The 17,817-nt window shown below is 44.6% G+C and overlaps 1 protein-coding gene across 1 annotated transcript in view; it reads right to left on the reverse strand.

Moving 5' to 3' along the window:
• Positions 1 to 17,817, reverse strand: part of MYO19 (myosin XIX) — a 521,756-nt gene that overhangs the window by 148,195 nt on the left and 355,744 nt on the right. The window contains exon 14 of the mRNA XM_072133499.1: positions 16,004 to 16,117. Coding sequence (XP_071989600.1) covers positions 16,004 to 16,117 — 114 coding nt within the window. The remainder of the gene's footprint in view (positions 1 to 16,003; positions 16,118 to 17,817) is intronic.

Genomic DNA, 17,817 nt, shown 5'->3' on the forward strand with positions numbered 1-17,817 from the left:
ATGCGGTTCCTCCTGTGCAAAGAGATATAAGAAGATGTAACCAGGATGTTCGTGCACTATTTGACAAAATGGACGACCTGGAGAACAGGCTTAGAAGAAATAACGCTCGTCTAGTGGGCTTTCCGGAGAAAGCAAAAGGGAGAGACGCAGTTGTTTTCTTTGAACAGTGGCTAATCTCCCCCTTTGGGCGAGACCAGCTGATGCTCATGTTCGCCATTGAAAGAGCCCACAGGGTCCCGACCCGACCTTTGCTAGCATGAGCGGCCCCCAGACCCATATTAATAAAGCGTCTCCACTAAAGGGACCGTGACCTGATACTCCGCCATGCGAGAAATAAACCGGATATGAAAATCAAGGGTCACAGGGTCTCCTTCTATCCGGACTTTTCCTCTACTATTCAGAAACCGAGAGGCCTCTTTACCGACGCGAAGGTACCATATGCCATGTTATATCCGTCAAGGTTGCGGGTAGTAGCTTTGGGTGAAACCCACTTCTTCGACCAGCCGAGAGAGGCAACAAACTGGCTTGATATCAATGAAGGCCGCATCCGGCGACCAGAAAGGGACTGACCGTGGGAAAATCTGGTGTGTGTAATATCCTCCTCTCATATGGGGGATGGGAGCAATCTGCTCAGTTGCCACAGTTAACATTCTTGGAGTTGAGTTGATTTGATGCTAGGACTACACGTCTATTGTTATACGCACCGGAGTGGTTTACCTCGGATTATTACTTGTTCACCAACCAGGAACTTTCACAACTACAAGGATCAGGACCCCGGCGTCCAACGTTGGAAAGGATGTCGTATGAGTGGTATATGTTGTTTCTATGTTTGTCTTTGTTGGGAATGGGTAAGGGGGATTGTTGTACCGGTACAATTCTGGCTAACTGTAAGGCCCATGACTGCATCACACCTTACGGAATCACACAAGCAACTGTCAATATATATGACCCCAGAATGGTATGGCGGATACCTTTAATGTCATTGCATGGAATGTGAGGGGGATGGGAGATGCCAACAAGCGCTGTGCTGTGTCACAGCTACTCAAAAAATACCAACCGGCAATTGTATGCTTGTTGGAGACACATTATACAGCTGACACAGTGGGAAAGTTTGGCCGGTCATGGGTAGGGCAGCAATTCAACTCTACATACTCCACTCCACATGCCAGGGGAGTTAGTGTGCTGATCCACAGGTCCATACCCTGTCAGTGCTCTAGACAAGTCATCGACTCGGAGGGCAGGTATGTGTGTCTGTTCTGCAAGGAATACCCCATACTACAGGTGGCTCTATACATACCACCACCATACACACTGAAAAATATTCTGATTTCAATAACTATCTGAACCCGATCCTAGATAAATTTCATCAGGGTACCATTGCCGAAACTACATCTCACACTTCACTGGCCAGGGTGCTAGGGGAGATGGGGCTGCTAGACATTTGGAGATACCGCAACCTTACAGCGATAGCATACTCCTGTTATTTGGCCTCTTATCGTAGCCGGTCTAGAATTGATCTGGCATGAGTATCCGAACATATGATGACCAAGGTAAGGGACGTAGAATATCTGGCCCGCAGTATATCGGACTGAGAGTGGAACTAGACTTTGGAACAGGTAGTAGAGAGAAACCAATGTGGAAAGTCAATCCATTTTGGTTAGAAATGAGTTGGAGGTGGATCTACAGAGATTATTAGAATACAATGAAGGTTCAGTCCCACTTCTTGCATTATGGAACACCATTAAAGGCGAAGCAAGGGGCTTACTATTCGCCCGCATCTACAGGTCTAAAACCAAGTCCAGGGAACTACTGGTGGAACTGGTAAAGCGCGTAATTGATACAGAGGGAGAGTTCATAGAGTGCCCAGATGAAAGCTCCAAACATAACTGGGAAGAAGCCCAAGCCTTATATAAGGATCATGAATTGGACAAGGCATCCTATAAGAGGTTCTTCTTGAAACAACAATACTTTGCAGAAGGGGAGGCCTCTGGGCATTAACTTGCCACAGTGGTGAAAAATCAGAAGAGTAGTTCCCATATCCAAAGCTTATGCTCCACAAGAGATAACAGATGATGCGGGCATCCTTAAAATACTGCGAGAATTCTATGGACAGTTGTACAAAACGAAATTAGAGGGATTCCCTGATAGGATAAAGGAGTTCCTGGCAAGCATTAATTTACCAGTCCTAACGGAACAGGCCTGGGAAAACCTGGAGGCCCCAATCACGCTATCAGAGTTAGAAGAAGCAGTAAAGGCCCTCCTAAATAATAAAGCTCCGGGGATGGATTGGTTACCAGGGGAATTTTTTAAGAAATACCAGGAATTCCTGCTGCCAGATCTGCTGACTGTGTTTGAAAAGCCAACGGAGGAGGGTAAGCTACCTACATCAATGCGGGAGGCCATAGTGGTAGTGTTGCCAAAACCGGGCAAAGACCCGAAGTATCCTGAGTCTTATAGGCCCATTTCGCTTCTACCAACAGACATTAAAATACTAGCTAAGGTCTTGGCAAATCGCCTATCGGGGATGGTACAGAATCTGGTGCACCCGAACCAGTCCGGGTTTATGCCCAATAGATCTACTGCTACCAATATACGTGAACTATTCACTATCAAGCAGGTCTCCTCCCGGGATACCGGCACAAGGGCGGTTATTACTCTTGACGCTGCCAAAGCTTTTGACAGCGTCGAGTGGGAGTTTTTATGGGCAGTGTTGGGAAGAATGGGCTTTGGGCCAAAATTTGTTGCACTCGCTAAGCTGCTATATGCAGAACCTAGGGAGCGTGTCAGAGCAAACGGAAGGCTATAGCTTTGTATTGGAAAGGGGGACGAGGCAGGGCCCACTACCCCCCCCCCCCCCTCCTCTTTGCACTGGCCATAGAGCCGTTAGCTTGCCAGACCAGAGGGACCCCAAACATAGTGGGATTTAAATGTGGTGATACGGAAGAGCGGGTTGCACTCTATGCAGATGACCTTCTGCTGTTTTTAGAGGACGTATATAGCTCACTGCACCCAGTGATACAGCTCATCACGGAATACGGCAGCCACTCTGGTCTTAAAATTAACATTATATTATACGTATAGTGTGACTAGATACCGAACTCATACTGCACATATACATTGAAATAAGCAAAGATGTACAAAATTTAGTATGTCAGAATAAAGTCCTGCCTAATTTTCAAGCCTCAGGCTGACAACTCCAATGCACGAACCTCCAATAGGTCTCGCTATTGATTGACTTCCATTTCATACCCCCACCCATCCTTTCAATTCATCTCCACCTAAATCCTCCACTGTTCTTTGCATGGGTCTCCCTGAAATTACATGTCCACTGCTGATACCTTCACAACGTCATGAGTGACGTCTGAAATATGTCACCTGATTCTAACATTCCAAGGTCCAGCAGTATGTCCAGCAGTATTTTCTCAAACACGAATTACGCCATATAAATAGCTTCGCTAATATTACAATTAATGTAGGACCTCATCCTAAATTATTGTAATGTGGTATATTAACAGAATGATCAGCCAGTATAATTGTGGTCACAAGCAATACATTTTCTATGACCTCATTTGGCACGAAGTACCCAAAAGTATTGAGTTGCCTGCTGTGTCTTTCCTATAAGGCACTGAGATTATGTTGTCTTCATTTCCATTCAGCTGTACATCGAAGAAAGAAATGCTTCTACCTCCATACACTTCAAGTTCATATGATTCTCCTACAAATAAGTCATAAACTAAATGAATTCAACTTCCGCACCTCTCCAGATCCACACCAAGTTGTCTATGTATCTACCCATCCATACTATAGACTCCTATGTGGATTCTGTGAGGGAAACACAAACAATTCCTCCCATTATGTCATGTATATATTCACTAGGGAAGGGGGAGAACTTGTATTATTTAGTGCATAAGTGTGCACATCATCCAAGGCTAAAAAAGAAACATCACTGCTAGAAAAATGGTTTTTTTTTTTTTACCGTAATGCTTTGGACCAATCTGTTGACATCCAACAAGGTGTTAAATAAGTTAAAGTCACATGTAGAAGAATACTTAAACACTTTTGACAGAAGCAATGTGCTCCTCCCTCCAAAGTAAAATGGTGCCGTTGGAGAGTAGTAATACACTAAAATATAACATTTTTACCTTTTTACGATTGCTGCGATGGGACCCATCCGATTAGCCAGGTGACGTTAGCTGAATGGTCTCTTGCTTCTATCGCCAGAGTTTTATCGCAGTATCACCATGTCACCCAACATGGTGATATCGGATGTTAGTAATAATAATTATTTTATTTATATAGCGAACAGAGATTATGCAGCGCTGTACAGAGCTTGCCAAATAGGTCGCTGTTCTTAATGGGGCTCACAGTTGGGGCTGATCAACCAACTAGTATTTTTTGGAGTGTGGGAGGAAACCAGAGGACCGGAGGAAGTAGTGCACTTATGACTTTCTATTACGCCATGGAGTGCTATTAGTTGAATTTGACATAACATTTGCCTAGAACTATACCCTTTTATAAGCCCTGTTTGCAGAATTATATTATAACCTTATATCTTCAATCTTAACTCCCCTTTAATGTTACTCACAAAATGCCAATTATCACAATCTAATATCTGTTTTAGCTGTGCTGCAAGATAGTATATTTTTATACTGGTAACTAGAGCCTCCATGTATTGAGTTCTCAAATTTTAATCAAGGTTGATTCCCTCTGCAAACAAGATCTCTAAACAAACAATTATTTTGAAAACATTTTGTGGTATATAAAATAGGGCACCACCAAGACGTACATTATTTTGGGGATACATATTTTAAGTAGCGCAATTCTTCCAGCAACATTCAATGGCAGCCTTTTCCATACACTTGTCTTATGTCTAATTATCTTAGTAATTGGGAGGACATTTAATTTTACAAAATCTGAAACAATGGGAGCAATTCCTAGATAGGTGAATGATTCCCCTACCTTCAAATACCCTAAAGGAAACCTACCACTTGAAGTGGCAGGTGTCAGATGGAAATACCGAGCACCAGCTGAGGGTGAGCTGGTGCCGGAGCTTATTTTTGTTAGTGTTTTAAACCGCTTTATAGCCGGTGCAGGGAGGTACGCGCTCGGCGCTTACCATGCGCGCGGCTCTCCTTCACTTCCTATGTAGCCGCGCGCACGGTCGCGCGCATGGTAAGCGCCGAGTGCGTACCTCCCTGCGCCGGCTATAAAGTTGAAAAAGTGTTTTAAACCGCAATACAGCGGTTTAAAACACTAACAAAAATAAGCTCCGGCACCAGCTCACCCTGAGCTGGTGCTCGGTATTTCCATCTGAAACCTGCCACTTCAAGTGGTAGGTTTCCTTTAACACCTAACTCTTTTACATACAGTACGTCCAGGGGTCATAGTAACTTTTGCTAATTTATATTAAGGCCGGATGCTAGCCCAAATACCATAAAATTTGCAAAAACATATATATATATATACACAACAGGACATCATCAGCATTTAATTATATTTTTTCTACTATTCCATCTCCTTGTAAAAAATAAATTTTTTAGTCCCGGTGGATCTTATGCGCCATAGGTACCATTGTTAAAACAAAAATTAGTGGTGACACCCCTGTCTAGTGCCCATACTTAATACAAATTGATCCAATATTTCTCCCTTTAAAGGGAACCTACCACCACGAATCTACCTATAAAGGTAGATCGGGTGGTAGGTGGATGTATGGGACTTGAGGATAGCCCTTTTTAGAGCTAATCCTCACGTCCCCGCTAGCCTAGCATAAAGTTTATTGCCCTAATATGTTAATTTAATTAAGCGGCTACCGGGGCGTGGAGTAGCCGGACACGAGGCTACACGGCGCGGCTACTCCACGCCCCAGTAGCTGCTTTCCCCCGCCTACCCAGTGATCTTCGGCGCGCAGCTCCTGGCAGCTGCGCGCCCTCGTCCGAGAAGCCGGAGTTCTGCGCATGCGCAGTAACTCCGGCCTCGTTCCCGAGATCGCGCATCTTGGCCGGAGTTACTGCGCATGCGCAGAACTCCGGCTTCTCGGACGAGGGCGCGCAGCTGCCAGGAGCTGCGCGCCGAAGATCACAGGGTAGGCGGGGGAAAGCAGCTACTGGGGCGTGGAGTAGCCGCGCCGTGTAGCCTCGTGTCCGGCTACTCCACGCCCCGGTAGCCGCTTAATTAAATTAACATATTAGGGCAATAAACTTTATGCTAGGCTAGCGGGGACGTGAGGATTAGCTCTAAAAAGGGCTATCCTCACGTCCCATACATCCACCTACCACCCGATCTACCTTTATAGGTAGATTCGTGGTGGTAGGTGCCCTTTAAGTTTTTTATATAGCAACTGTACGTAGGACAAAAAATATTACCAAAATCCATTTTCTTGGGTTTCACTTTTAGCCATATAAAGCTTCAGTTTAAAGTACCAAGTGCAAGGATACTTCTTTCCCCAGGACTGGACGGCACAAACTGCATATTCAAATACAATCTACTTATATTCCTTGCTATTAATGTTCATGGCATAAATCCAAACTGGTCCATGTGCACCAAATATCTCATTTATTATTTTTACTCTGCTTTTCAAAGATCAATTTCGAGGCATTAGGAAATTCAGTGCAGGTGCTCGTGTTTGCTGCTTGTGCCTTCCCTTAGAAATCTAAGGTACTCCATATTTGCAAATCACTTTATAGGTAACACAATCATGTAATCCTTAAAGATGCTGGAGCAAGCTTATGACATCATTGGCAAGCCTTCCATCTGCAAAATGGAGGACATACGGCTGGATTACATGCATATCATATGGACTGTGAAAAGGGACCACAGATTTGTTGTTTGCAGCCTGAGAGAACCAAACATTTGTGTGCAGGTAGCCTACAAAAGAGTGTTTCATTAAGAGTTTTCATCTCCCATAGGAGCATTTAGCTTTGATTTGTGTTCATATGCATACAAGTTAAGCAGCTGGTCCTGGCAAGTTCAGCAAATTTACTTCTTATGGGTTAGCTGCTCATTCAGAGAAGCAAGAACACGGGACACAGGAACGCAGGAGCAGGAACACATAGGTACACAGGAATTCTGGAACAAACAGGAACGCAGGAATATCACTGGGAAGCTTTCTCTAAGGCATAGGCAGAAAGATCCGGAAGGAAGGGAGGTGCTGATTAATAAAGGTGGAGGTGTTCAGCACCAATCAGCGGTTCGCTGGCCCTTTAAATTTGATACAGCCGGTGCCTGAGCGGCCTAGGAGGCGGGGACGCACACACACGTCAGTCTGCTGGGGAGCAGGAGCAGGGAGAGGTGAGTCCGGAGGAGCGGCAGCTACGGGGGCACTTGGAGGGTCACGGGTGCGCCCGCGATCCAAGACAGGGATCGTAGGAGCACCCATGACAGTACCCCCCCTTTGGCCTTCTCCTCTTACTGAAAAATCGCTGAAGCAGGCTGTTGTCCAGGAGGTTATCCTCTGGCTCCCAGAATCTCTCCTCAGGACCAATTCCTTTCCAGTCTACAAAAAAGAGCAATCTAACTCTTACCGTCTTCATATCCAGGATCTCCTTAACCTGGAAGACATTGGTAGAATCCGCCTGTGGCGCCGGAGGAGGAAGAACTTGCCAGGCGAAGCGGATGAAGATGAAGTTGGGTATGTGCATGCTAGGAGGCAACCGCAATTTGTAGGCCACCGGGTTGATGCGACTGAGGACTTCAAATGGACCCAAGAATCAGGGTCCGAATTTGTAGCCAGGGATCTTCAGCCTGACGTACTTGGAGGATAGCCAGAACCTGTCACCAGGAGCTGCTTGACGCTTGGTCTGAGGAGGCCGTAGATGCAGTCCTTAATTAATAAATAGGTAGCAGAACCTGCAGAAGTGGAGTCCAGGGAATTGTAAGAAAACTCTGTCCATGGTAGAAGAGAAGCCCAGTTGTCCTGACTGGCGGACACAAAATGGCGGAGGTAGAAACCCAACCTTTGATTCACCCTCTCCACTTGGCCATTAGACTGAGGGTTATAGGCAGAAGAAAAATCCAATTGCAGCTGGAAGCACAGAGATCTCCAGAACTTGGACACAAACTGAACTCCTTGATCCGAAACAATGTGCTGGGGAAGGCCATGAAGCCGGAAGATGTGCAGTAAGAAGAGACTGGCAAGATGAAGGTAAAGAAAAAAGGAAGTTTTTCAGCTCACCTATGAGTTCAATGCAAGTGGTGATTCGTGGCTGCACGGACACCTAGGTTGGGGAACCAGTAAGTAACAGCAAAAGAAAAAGGTGTAGTCCAGCTTCCAACGAAAAGCAAAAATAAGAATAAAAGTCCACTTTATTTAGAAAAATAGCATGATAAAAACAACATAGGACGTCCATGGAAAAGATACACGGACCACAAGAACCTTAAGTATCTACAGACGGCTCAGCATTTCGGGCGAAAAAAAGCCCTTAATCATAGCCTGATACATGGAATATGCAAGGACTATTTAAGCATAAGTGGAGGGTCACATGATACAACTGGGTGGAGCATATTAGAAAATGGGAAAAACACAAAACATGGTATAAAAATTACAAAACAAGAAGACAATGGTAAGGAACACACAGGTATGATACATTAATAAAGATACATGAGATCATTTTTGTAATTTAAACCCTGTGGGAACCTTGTTTGGAGGGAGAGGATCCAGAAGGCTTCACGGGATCGCAGCTGTCTGGTCCAATCTCCTCCTCTACGGGGGCGTGGTAAACGGGTAAACAGATAGTGTGGAAACATCGCCATAGTGTATCTCTAAGAAATGTTTTGAAAGCCCCGACAGACCTGAGGACAAGGTAAGTTGGTGTTTGGTGGCACCACTAATATGTTCAGCAATGCGTTTTTTGAGCGGTCTAATAGTGCAGCCTACATACTGCACGCTGCATGATGAGCAGGACGCTAGATATACGACATGATCACTGGTGCAATTAAGGTGAGTATATATGGAGAAGGATTTTTTGGTAACATAAGAAGAAAAAACTGAGGTTTTAGTGATATATTTACACATATTACAACGAGTGTGTCCACATGTAGTACTGCCTTTATATTGAAGCCACGTAGATTTGGTATGACAGGAGGTGAACATATTGGGAGCCACTATTTTACCCAAGGATGGGGCATTTCTTGAAACAACATACTCCTTTTTCTAACACCTCATGGTACAAGATAGGTAGGTGTTTTTTTATGATGTGAATAACATCATTATATTGAGGGTTGTATGTGGTACTGAAAGTGATGGGGTAGGAGGTGGTGGTATTATTTTTATGTTTACCACTTTTAGAATGCAACACCTCCTGTCTGGTTTTTTTATGTAAAGCTGAGGAGATATGAGAAGGAGATTTGGTTTGGTAACCTCTAGCTCTGAGTCTGGAAGTAGTTTGTTTGGCCATTTCCTCATAAAAAGAATTATTAGAACAAATTCGTTTAGCCCGGATGTATTCACCCTTGGCTAAGTCATGTATAATATGAGGGGGATGGCAGGAGGTGGCATACAGTACGGTATTTCCAGGTAGGTTTTCTGTATAGATTGGTATGGAATTACTTTTTGCAAGGTATCCTTAACCATAGATGTAGGATTGTACGAAACTTTACAATATACATTAACGTCATGTAAAAGAGAGACAAGGCTTCTCGGGAGTACAGAGTTCTATCCAGTACAACGATTGAGCCCCCCTTGTCCGAAGCACGGATGATAATATTGGGGTTATTTTTAAGGTCCTTGATGGACTGAAATTCATCTTTGGTTAAGTTCTTGTGCACAGTGCGAGGGATGTTGTTGCATAGTAAAGCAAGGTCCCGTTCAACCAAGGTTTGAAATGAGTCCATGGCAGGTACACGGGCATTGACAGGGTAAAAGTAAGGATTGGAGGATTGTATGAACTCAGAAGCCTTGATATGGGAATAGTTGGAATCATATGTGTCCTCTTGCAGGTTAATTAATTGTAACAGAGTACGATGATCTTGAAATGATTGATCTAAAGGAAAAGTAGATAGTCCCTTATTGTTAAGAACGTCCGAAGAGGAATTGGACACAGGAGTATCAGTTTCATTACTTTCATAGAAATGTCTTCTGAGTGTAGGTAAGACGAAGGTAAACCTGGTAGAGGAACAAAATGGGACATCTTAGAAAAGAGGTCAGTCACTACCCAGATGGCGGTATTAGCAGATTATGGCGACAGGTCTGTAATAAAGTCCATAGTCACATGAGACAAAGAGAGAAAACAGGCAGGTTTTGTCGTCAGGGCTTATTGCAAGCAAGAGGCACAGTAACCCACAAAATCCCAAATGTCCTTGACCAAGTCAGGCCACCAATAGAATTGGGAAATGAGGGCCACAGAGCGCTGCCCCCCAGGGTGCCCAGCCACACGAGAAGAATGTCCCCAGGTCAGGATCCTCTTTCGAAGGCCTGTCGCACAGTCATGCCGGGAGGTAGTTGCCGCAGGTCCACCGGCGCTTCCAGCACAAGCCTCTCTGGAGGAACGATTTGTCTGGGAGCAGAGTCCTCCCCCATAACATTGGAAGCATGGGACAAGGCAGCAGCCTTGATGTTTTTTCGGATCTAAAAATGGATTTAAAAGTCAAAGCGAGAAAAGAACCACCGAGCTTGACATGGGTTAAATTGCTGAGCCGTCTGTAGATACTTAAGGTTCTTGTGGTCCGTGTAAATGCGGCCTGGAAATCGGGCAGGTGCCGCCAATCCTCCAAGGCAAGCTTGATAGCCAGAAGCTCATGATCTCCAATTGCAATAATTCCTCTCAGCGGAGGAGAAGGTTTTGGAGAAGAAGCTGCAGGTGAGAGTCCAACCCTTAGGCCCCATCTGGGTAAGGACCGCCCCCTCTTTTAACAGAAATGGCTTTTCGGTATCAGGTTGGGTAAGAACTGATGCAGAAGAAAAAGCTGTCTCTAATTTCGTGAAGGCCTCCTCTGCGGCTGGAGATCAGACACGGGAATTTGCATCTTTCCTGGTTAGCGCCACCATCGGAGCTACCAGAAACAAGAAATGTGGGATAAATTGTCTGTAATAATTTGCAAAGCCCAGAAATCTTTGAATAGCACGCAGTCGTACTGGGCGTTGCCACTGAAGAACCGCAGATAACTTGGCAGGATCCATCTACAAGCCTTTATCGGAAGTTATGTAGCCGAGGAATGGAAGGATCTTCTGATGAAACTGGCACTTCTCCAGTTTCGCATAGAGATAGTTAACCCTGAGGCGGCTGAGCACTTGCCGTACGTGGGACTGGTGGGACTCAAGATCTGCAGAATACACAAGGATGTCATCCAAGTAAACCACAACACAACTGTACAATAAGTCCCTGAAGATGTTGTTAACAAATTCCAGGAAAACGGCTGGCGCATTAAAAAGTCCAAAGGGCATAACTAAATATTCAAAATGCCGATCACTGTTGTTAAAGGCAGTCTTCTACTCATCACCCTTCCTGATGCGGATGAGATTGTAGGCCCCACGAAGATCCAATTTGGAAAAGACTCTAGCACCCTCGTAGACGGTCAAACAACTCCGTGATCAGCGGCAGAGGATAGCGATTCTTAACAGTACCCTTGTTAAGACCGCAATAGTCTATACAGGGGCGGAGAGAGCCATCATTTTTGGTGACAAAAAAGAAACCTGCGCCAACTGAAGAGGAGGATTTGCGTATGAAGCCTCTTTGCAGGTTCTCCTTGACATACTCGGACATGGCGGCAGTCTCGGGTACGAAAGCGGGTACACCCGACCCCATAGAGGAGAAGAGCCGGGCAGCAGCTCAATGGGGCAATCATAGGGATGATATGGGGGTAGAGTCTCAGCTTGATTCTTGTAGAACACATTTGCGAAGTCCTGGTATGGAGCGGGCAGCCCCTACAGAGGCTTGGGAGACAAGGTAGAAGTCCTGACAGGTAGCGGATGAAGGACCTCGATACAGTTTGAGGAACAACCTGGGCCCAACGGAGAATCACCCCAGAAGACCAGTCCAGAACATGGGCATGATGCTGCAACCAGGGGAGACCCAGCAGGAAAGCGGTAGTGCTTTGGGGTAGCACAAAAAAAGAAAGTCTCTCTTTATGTAAGGCACCAACTTGCAGGAGCAGGGGTTCCTTGCAAAAGCAGATGGGCACGGAGAGAATCTGGCCACTGACAGAGGCAATCGACAATGGTTTCTCGAGACGAACCACTGGGGAGTGATGCAGGGAGACCAGTCAGCATCCACAAAGTTCACTGTAGAGCCGAATTCAGGAAAGCAGAAACCTGGATTTGGGTACCAGTGCCAATGCTGAGGAGCACGGGAAGAGTCAGGTGTGGAGAAGCTTTGCTAACACCTAGGGACGCTTCTCCAAAGAACCCTAGGTGCTGGTGTTTCCTGGACGATGGGAACGGAAAGAAGAAGTACCGATGAAGTGGGTACTATAATACAGGCACAATACAGGCAGAGGTTCTCCTGACGTTGTCTGGAACGTTCTTGTAGGGAGAGTCATATTCTGAATAGGTTCCTCAGCAGATGATACAGGCGGGGGCTGGAGCGGCTTTTGGAAGGTAGGTGCCAGGCGAGGAAAGGGCTTGAGGGTGCTCGAATAGTAGTTTCTCGGCGCTCTCTTTAAACCAAACGTCAATCCGAATGGCCAGTGTGATAAGACCACTCAGAGTTGATGGCAGGTCCCGAGCCTCCAGAGCGTCTTTAACTTTAACTCCAGGCAATTTCAGAGGCCAGGGTGCGGAACTGAACTGCATACTCTCCTACGGATGAATTGCCTTGGCGCAGGTTCAACAATGCAGTCTAAGCTGAGGAGGCCTGCACAGCCTGGGATCTCAATCAAACTTGCCAGGCATAGACAGCCATAGCCTAGGTTCAGCAGCAGGAAGACAAATTGGGGAGGCAGTAGTCGCAGGAGCAGTCTCAGGAACCTGTTGCTGATGTTGGATGGCTAGCAGCTGTTGCAGCATGGCAGTGACTTGTCCCAGCTGTTCAAGCTGTGCGGTAATCTGCCGGGATTGCTGGACCACGATGGAGGCAAGATCGGGCCAACCGGGAAGCAGAACCTCAGAGGGATCCATGGCTGGATCTTACTGTCCGGGATGAATGGATACTCTGGATCACCGCGGTAGGTGGTACTAGCCGACACCTGGCTCCGGAATCTAAGTGGCACCTGGTCTTCACCTGAGCCCGCCGCAAAGCGATCCCTAGGGTACTTTAACTCTAGGGTGTCTGTACGATCCTATCATACAGTGCCTACATGTAGTATTCAACCCGCTACAGATTTAGCAGGTTTGATAAGAAGCAAATAAGTTAGAGCTTTCAAACAAGAACAGGATTTATTAACAGATGCATAAATCTTACAAACCAAAAAGTTATGTTGCTTAGTTAAATTTTAATAAATTTTAAACATAAAAGTGTGGGTCAATTATTATTCAACCCCTAGGTTTAATATTTTGTAGAATAACCCTTGTTTGCAATTACAGCTAATAATTGTCTTTTATAAGACCTGATCAGGCCGGCACAGGTCTCTGGAGTTATCTTGGCCCACTCCTCCATGCAGATCTTCTCCAAGTTATCTAGGTTCTTTGGGTGTCTCATGTGGACTTTACTCTTGAGCTCCTTCCACAAGTTTTCAATTGGGTTAAGGTCAGAAGACTGACTAGGCCACTGCAACACCTTGATTTTTTCCCTCTTGAACCAGGCCTAGGTTTTCTTGGCTGTGTGCTTTGGGTTATTGTCTTGTTGGAAGATGAAATGACGACGCATCTTAAGATCCTTGATGGAGGAGCGGAGGTTCTTGGCCAAAATCTCCAAGTAGGCCGTGCTATCCATATTTTCATGGATGCGGACCAGATGGCTAGGCCCCTTGGCTGAGAAGCAGCACAACAGCATGATGCTGCCACCACCATGCTTGACTGTAGGGATGGTATTCTTGGGGTCGTATGCAGTGCCATCCAGTCTCCAAACGTCACGTGTGTGGTTGGCACCAAAGATCTCGATCTTGGTCTCATCAGACCAGAGAACCTTGAACCAGTCTGTCTCAGAGTCCTCCAAGTGATCATGAGCAAACTGTAAACGAGCCTTGACATGACACTTTGAAAGTAAAGGTACATTACGTGCTTATCTGGAGAGGAGACCATTGTGGTGGAGTACGTTACTTATGGTATTGACTGAAACCAATGTCCCCACTGCCATGAGATCTTCTCGGAGCTCCTTGTCCTTGGGTTAGCCTTGACTCTTCGGACAAGCCTGGCCTCGGCACGGGAGGAAACTTTCAAAGGCTGTCCAGGCTGTGGAAGGCTAACAGTAGTTCCATAAGCCTTCCACTTCCGGATGATGCTCCCAACAGCGGAGACAGGTAGGTCCAACTCCTTGGAAAAGGTTTTGTACCCCTTGCCAGCCTTGTGACCCTCCACGATCTTGTCTCTAATGCTCCTTTGTCTTTCCCATGTTGACCATGTATGAGTGCTGTTCACAAGTTTGGGAAGGGTCTTAAATAGTCAGAAAAGGCAGGAAAAACAGATAATTAATCCAAACATGTGAAGCGCATTGTTTTTTGTGCCTGAACTACTTCTTAATAGTTTAGGGGAACCAAACAGAATTCTGGTGGTTTGAGGGGTTGAATAATAATTTACCCATACTTTTATGTTTAAAATTTATAAAAATTTAACTGAGCAACATAACTTTTTGGTTTGTAAGATTTATGCATTTGTTAATAAATCCTGCTCTTTTTGAAGTTTGAAGGCTCTAACTTATTTGCTTCTTATCAAACCTGCGAAATCTGCAGGGGGTTGAATACTACTTGTAGGCACTGTATACGTATATATGTGTATTTTACTACTCATACATTACAATGTGGGTTTTTAAAGAACCTATGTTGCCTTTACAAATCATAGTTTTAAAATATTTGTTTGCAAGAATATAAAGTTACCGTATATACTCGTGTATAAGCCGATTTTCAGCCAAAAATGTGCTGAATAACCTCGCCTCTGCTCGGATGATCGGGGCGGCTTCCCTTCAGTCTTTTCCGCGATGCTCCGGTCCATGCAGCTCCTCTTCTGTCTCCTGTAACAGCCAGCAGAGACATGGCCATGCGCTCTGCTGGCCGGCGCATGCTATGACGTCATCAGAGGTCGCATCATAGAGTGCGAGGGCCCATGGTTACGGCATACAGAAGAGGAGCCCTGGGGACTGGAACATGGCGGAGTAGACAGAAGGAGAGCCGTGCCGAGCATCGTGACCACCCAAAGGTGGGCAAACCGGGGGCTGGCTGTATACTAAAGGGGGCTGGCTGGCTACAAAAGGGGACTGGATGGCTAATAAAGGGGGCTGGCTAGGTGTATACTACAGGGGGTGGCTGCATACCACTGGGGGCAGGCTGGCTGTAAACTACAGGGGGCTGGCTGGCTATACAGGTGGTCCCCTACTTAAGGACACCCGACTTACAGACAACCCATAGTTACAGACGGACCCCTCTGCCCACTGTGACCTCTGGTGAAGCTCTCTGGATGCTTTACTATAGTCCCAGACTGCAATGATCAGCTGTAAGGTGTCTGTAATGAAGCTTTATTGATAATCCTTGGTCCAATTACAGCAAAAATTTTGAAACCCCAATTGTCACTGGGACAAAAGAAAAAAAAATGTCTACAACTTCAATTAAAAAAATATACAGTTTTGACTTGTATACAAATTCAACTTAAGAACAAACCTCCGGACCCCATCTTGTATGTAACCCGGGGACTGCCTGTATACTAAAGGCAGTTGGCTGTATAGTACTGGGGGCTTGCTGGCTATATACTGGGAGGCTGTGACCAATGCATTTCCCACCCTCAGCTTATACTCGAGTCAATAGGTTTTCCCAGTTTTTGGTGGTAAAATTAGGGGCCTCGGCTTATACTCGGGTCGGCTCATACTCGAGTATATATACAGTATATGTCGTCTTCCTCTGTGTCATGTTTGCATGTTTTAATTTGGGGTAAAAAGTTTAATTGCTATTCCAATTCTTTTTTTGCCTTTGATTTACAATTACATACCTCATTCAGCAATGAAAAAACACTAACTGGACTCCCTTCAATGAGCTCCACACAACGCTCATTGTCCTGGTAACTGATAAAAGACCATGCAAGCCCTTCTGTTGTGTACTCCTCCTGCAACAAATCAAATTATTTCTTTTTGAATTTCAATAATTTCTTCTGCAGAAATGTTATACATAAAATACTAACTACTTCACCTTTTAACTCCTTAATGACGCAGCCTGTTTTTAAGTTAATGCTCAGACCTTTTTCTTAAAATTTGACCAGTTTCTCTGCCTGTGGTACTAACTTTTCAACACTTTAAGATATCCTTGTGATTTTGAGAATGTTTTCTCGTGAGATATTGTACTTTATGTTAGTATTATCATTTCGGTGATCAGTTTCTTTTTTGGGGGGTAAAAATTCAATAATTTAGGAAAAATGTGAATAAAATGACAATTTTGAAATTTCAAATGTTATACTTTTTAGACAAAAAGTCATACCACAAATTTTTTTTTTGTAGAAACCTTTTGCTATTGGTCTTATTTTTATTTCCATAATTTGTTTTACATTTCCATCTTTTTTATGGTTCTGAGAAGGTTTCAAGTTTTAGTAGCAACTTCTCAGATTTTCAAGAGATTTGAAAAATGCTAAATTTTTAGTGACCAATTCTGTTTGGAAGTGCCCTATAAAGGCTTGTGTACTATATACCCCCACAAGTAACATTTTATGAACCTAACATCTCAAACTATTCAAATCAGCATTTGAGAAGTCTGGTAACCCTTTAAATCTTTCTCTGGAAGCAAACAAAATGGATTGAAAATTTTGAAATTTCAATTTTTGAATAAGATTATTTTCATTTAGCCCCAAAAATGGACACATTCAAATGGAATTTGAGATAAATATACATCCCAAAATTTTTGCCCTGCTTCTTCCGAATACCAGACATGTGGATGTCAACTGCTGTTTAGTCGTACAGCGATGTCCAGAACAGAATTTGTACCATTGGGTTTTTGGAAGGCCAATTTGACTGCAAATGTTTTGTGGTGCCACAGTGTACTTGAAGAGCCCCTGAAGTACCAGTATAATAGAAAACTCCCAAAGATGCCACTATTTAGGAAACTATATTCCCCTCAAAGAATTTATCTGGGGTTTGGGGGTGAGCATTTTAACCCCCAACATGCTGGCCAAAATCTAATGCAAAGTAAATGGTGCAGAGTAAAAAATGCTTTTTTATCTCAAAAATGTAATTTTACTGCCTAATATATATTAGGCAATATTGTATCCCACCCATGCCACTTTAGACAAACACACCAAAAAACATTCTGCGTGTCGTCCCGAGTACGGCAATACCACACATGTGCCAAAAAAGCACAGGCTGGGCACACTTTTGGAGCACCCTTGAGATGCTGGGTCAAATGTAATACAAAATGATGGGGGCAGTGTAAAATTGCATTGTTTTCTCAAATATGGCAAAGTAGAAAGAAATGTATTCAGACCAACTCATGCCACTGTGGATAACCACTCCAAAAATCATTCAGTGGGTTACTTCAGGTATGGCAATGCCCCATGTATAGCAATAGTCTACAGGCTGGGGACACAGCAGGCCGGAGAAGGGACAAGCAAATCTAGCTTTTGGAGCACCCGTTTCACTAGACTGGTGTTGGGGTGCCCCTGAGGTACCAGTACAATAGAAACCCCCATGTAGTGACCCCATTTTAGGAAAGAGCAACCCTCAAAGAATTTATTTAGGGTTGTATGATAATTTTTACCCATAAGATCCTGGCTCAAATGTAACACAAATTGAATGGTGTCGAATAAAATTTGCTTTGCAA

This window comes from Engystomops pustulosus, chromosome 2, assembly GCF_040894005.1.
Source record: "Engystomops pustulosus chromosome 2, aEngPut4.maternal, whole genome shotgun sequence".
Classification (NCBI taxonomy): domain Eukaryota; kingdom Metazoa; phylum Chordata; class Amphibia; order Anura; family Leptodactylidae; genus Engystomops; species Engystomops pustulosus.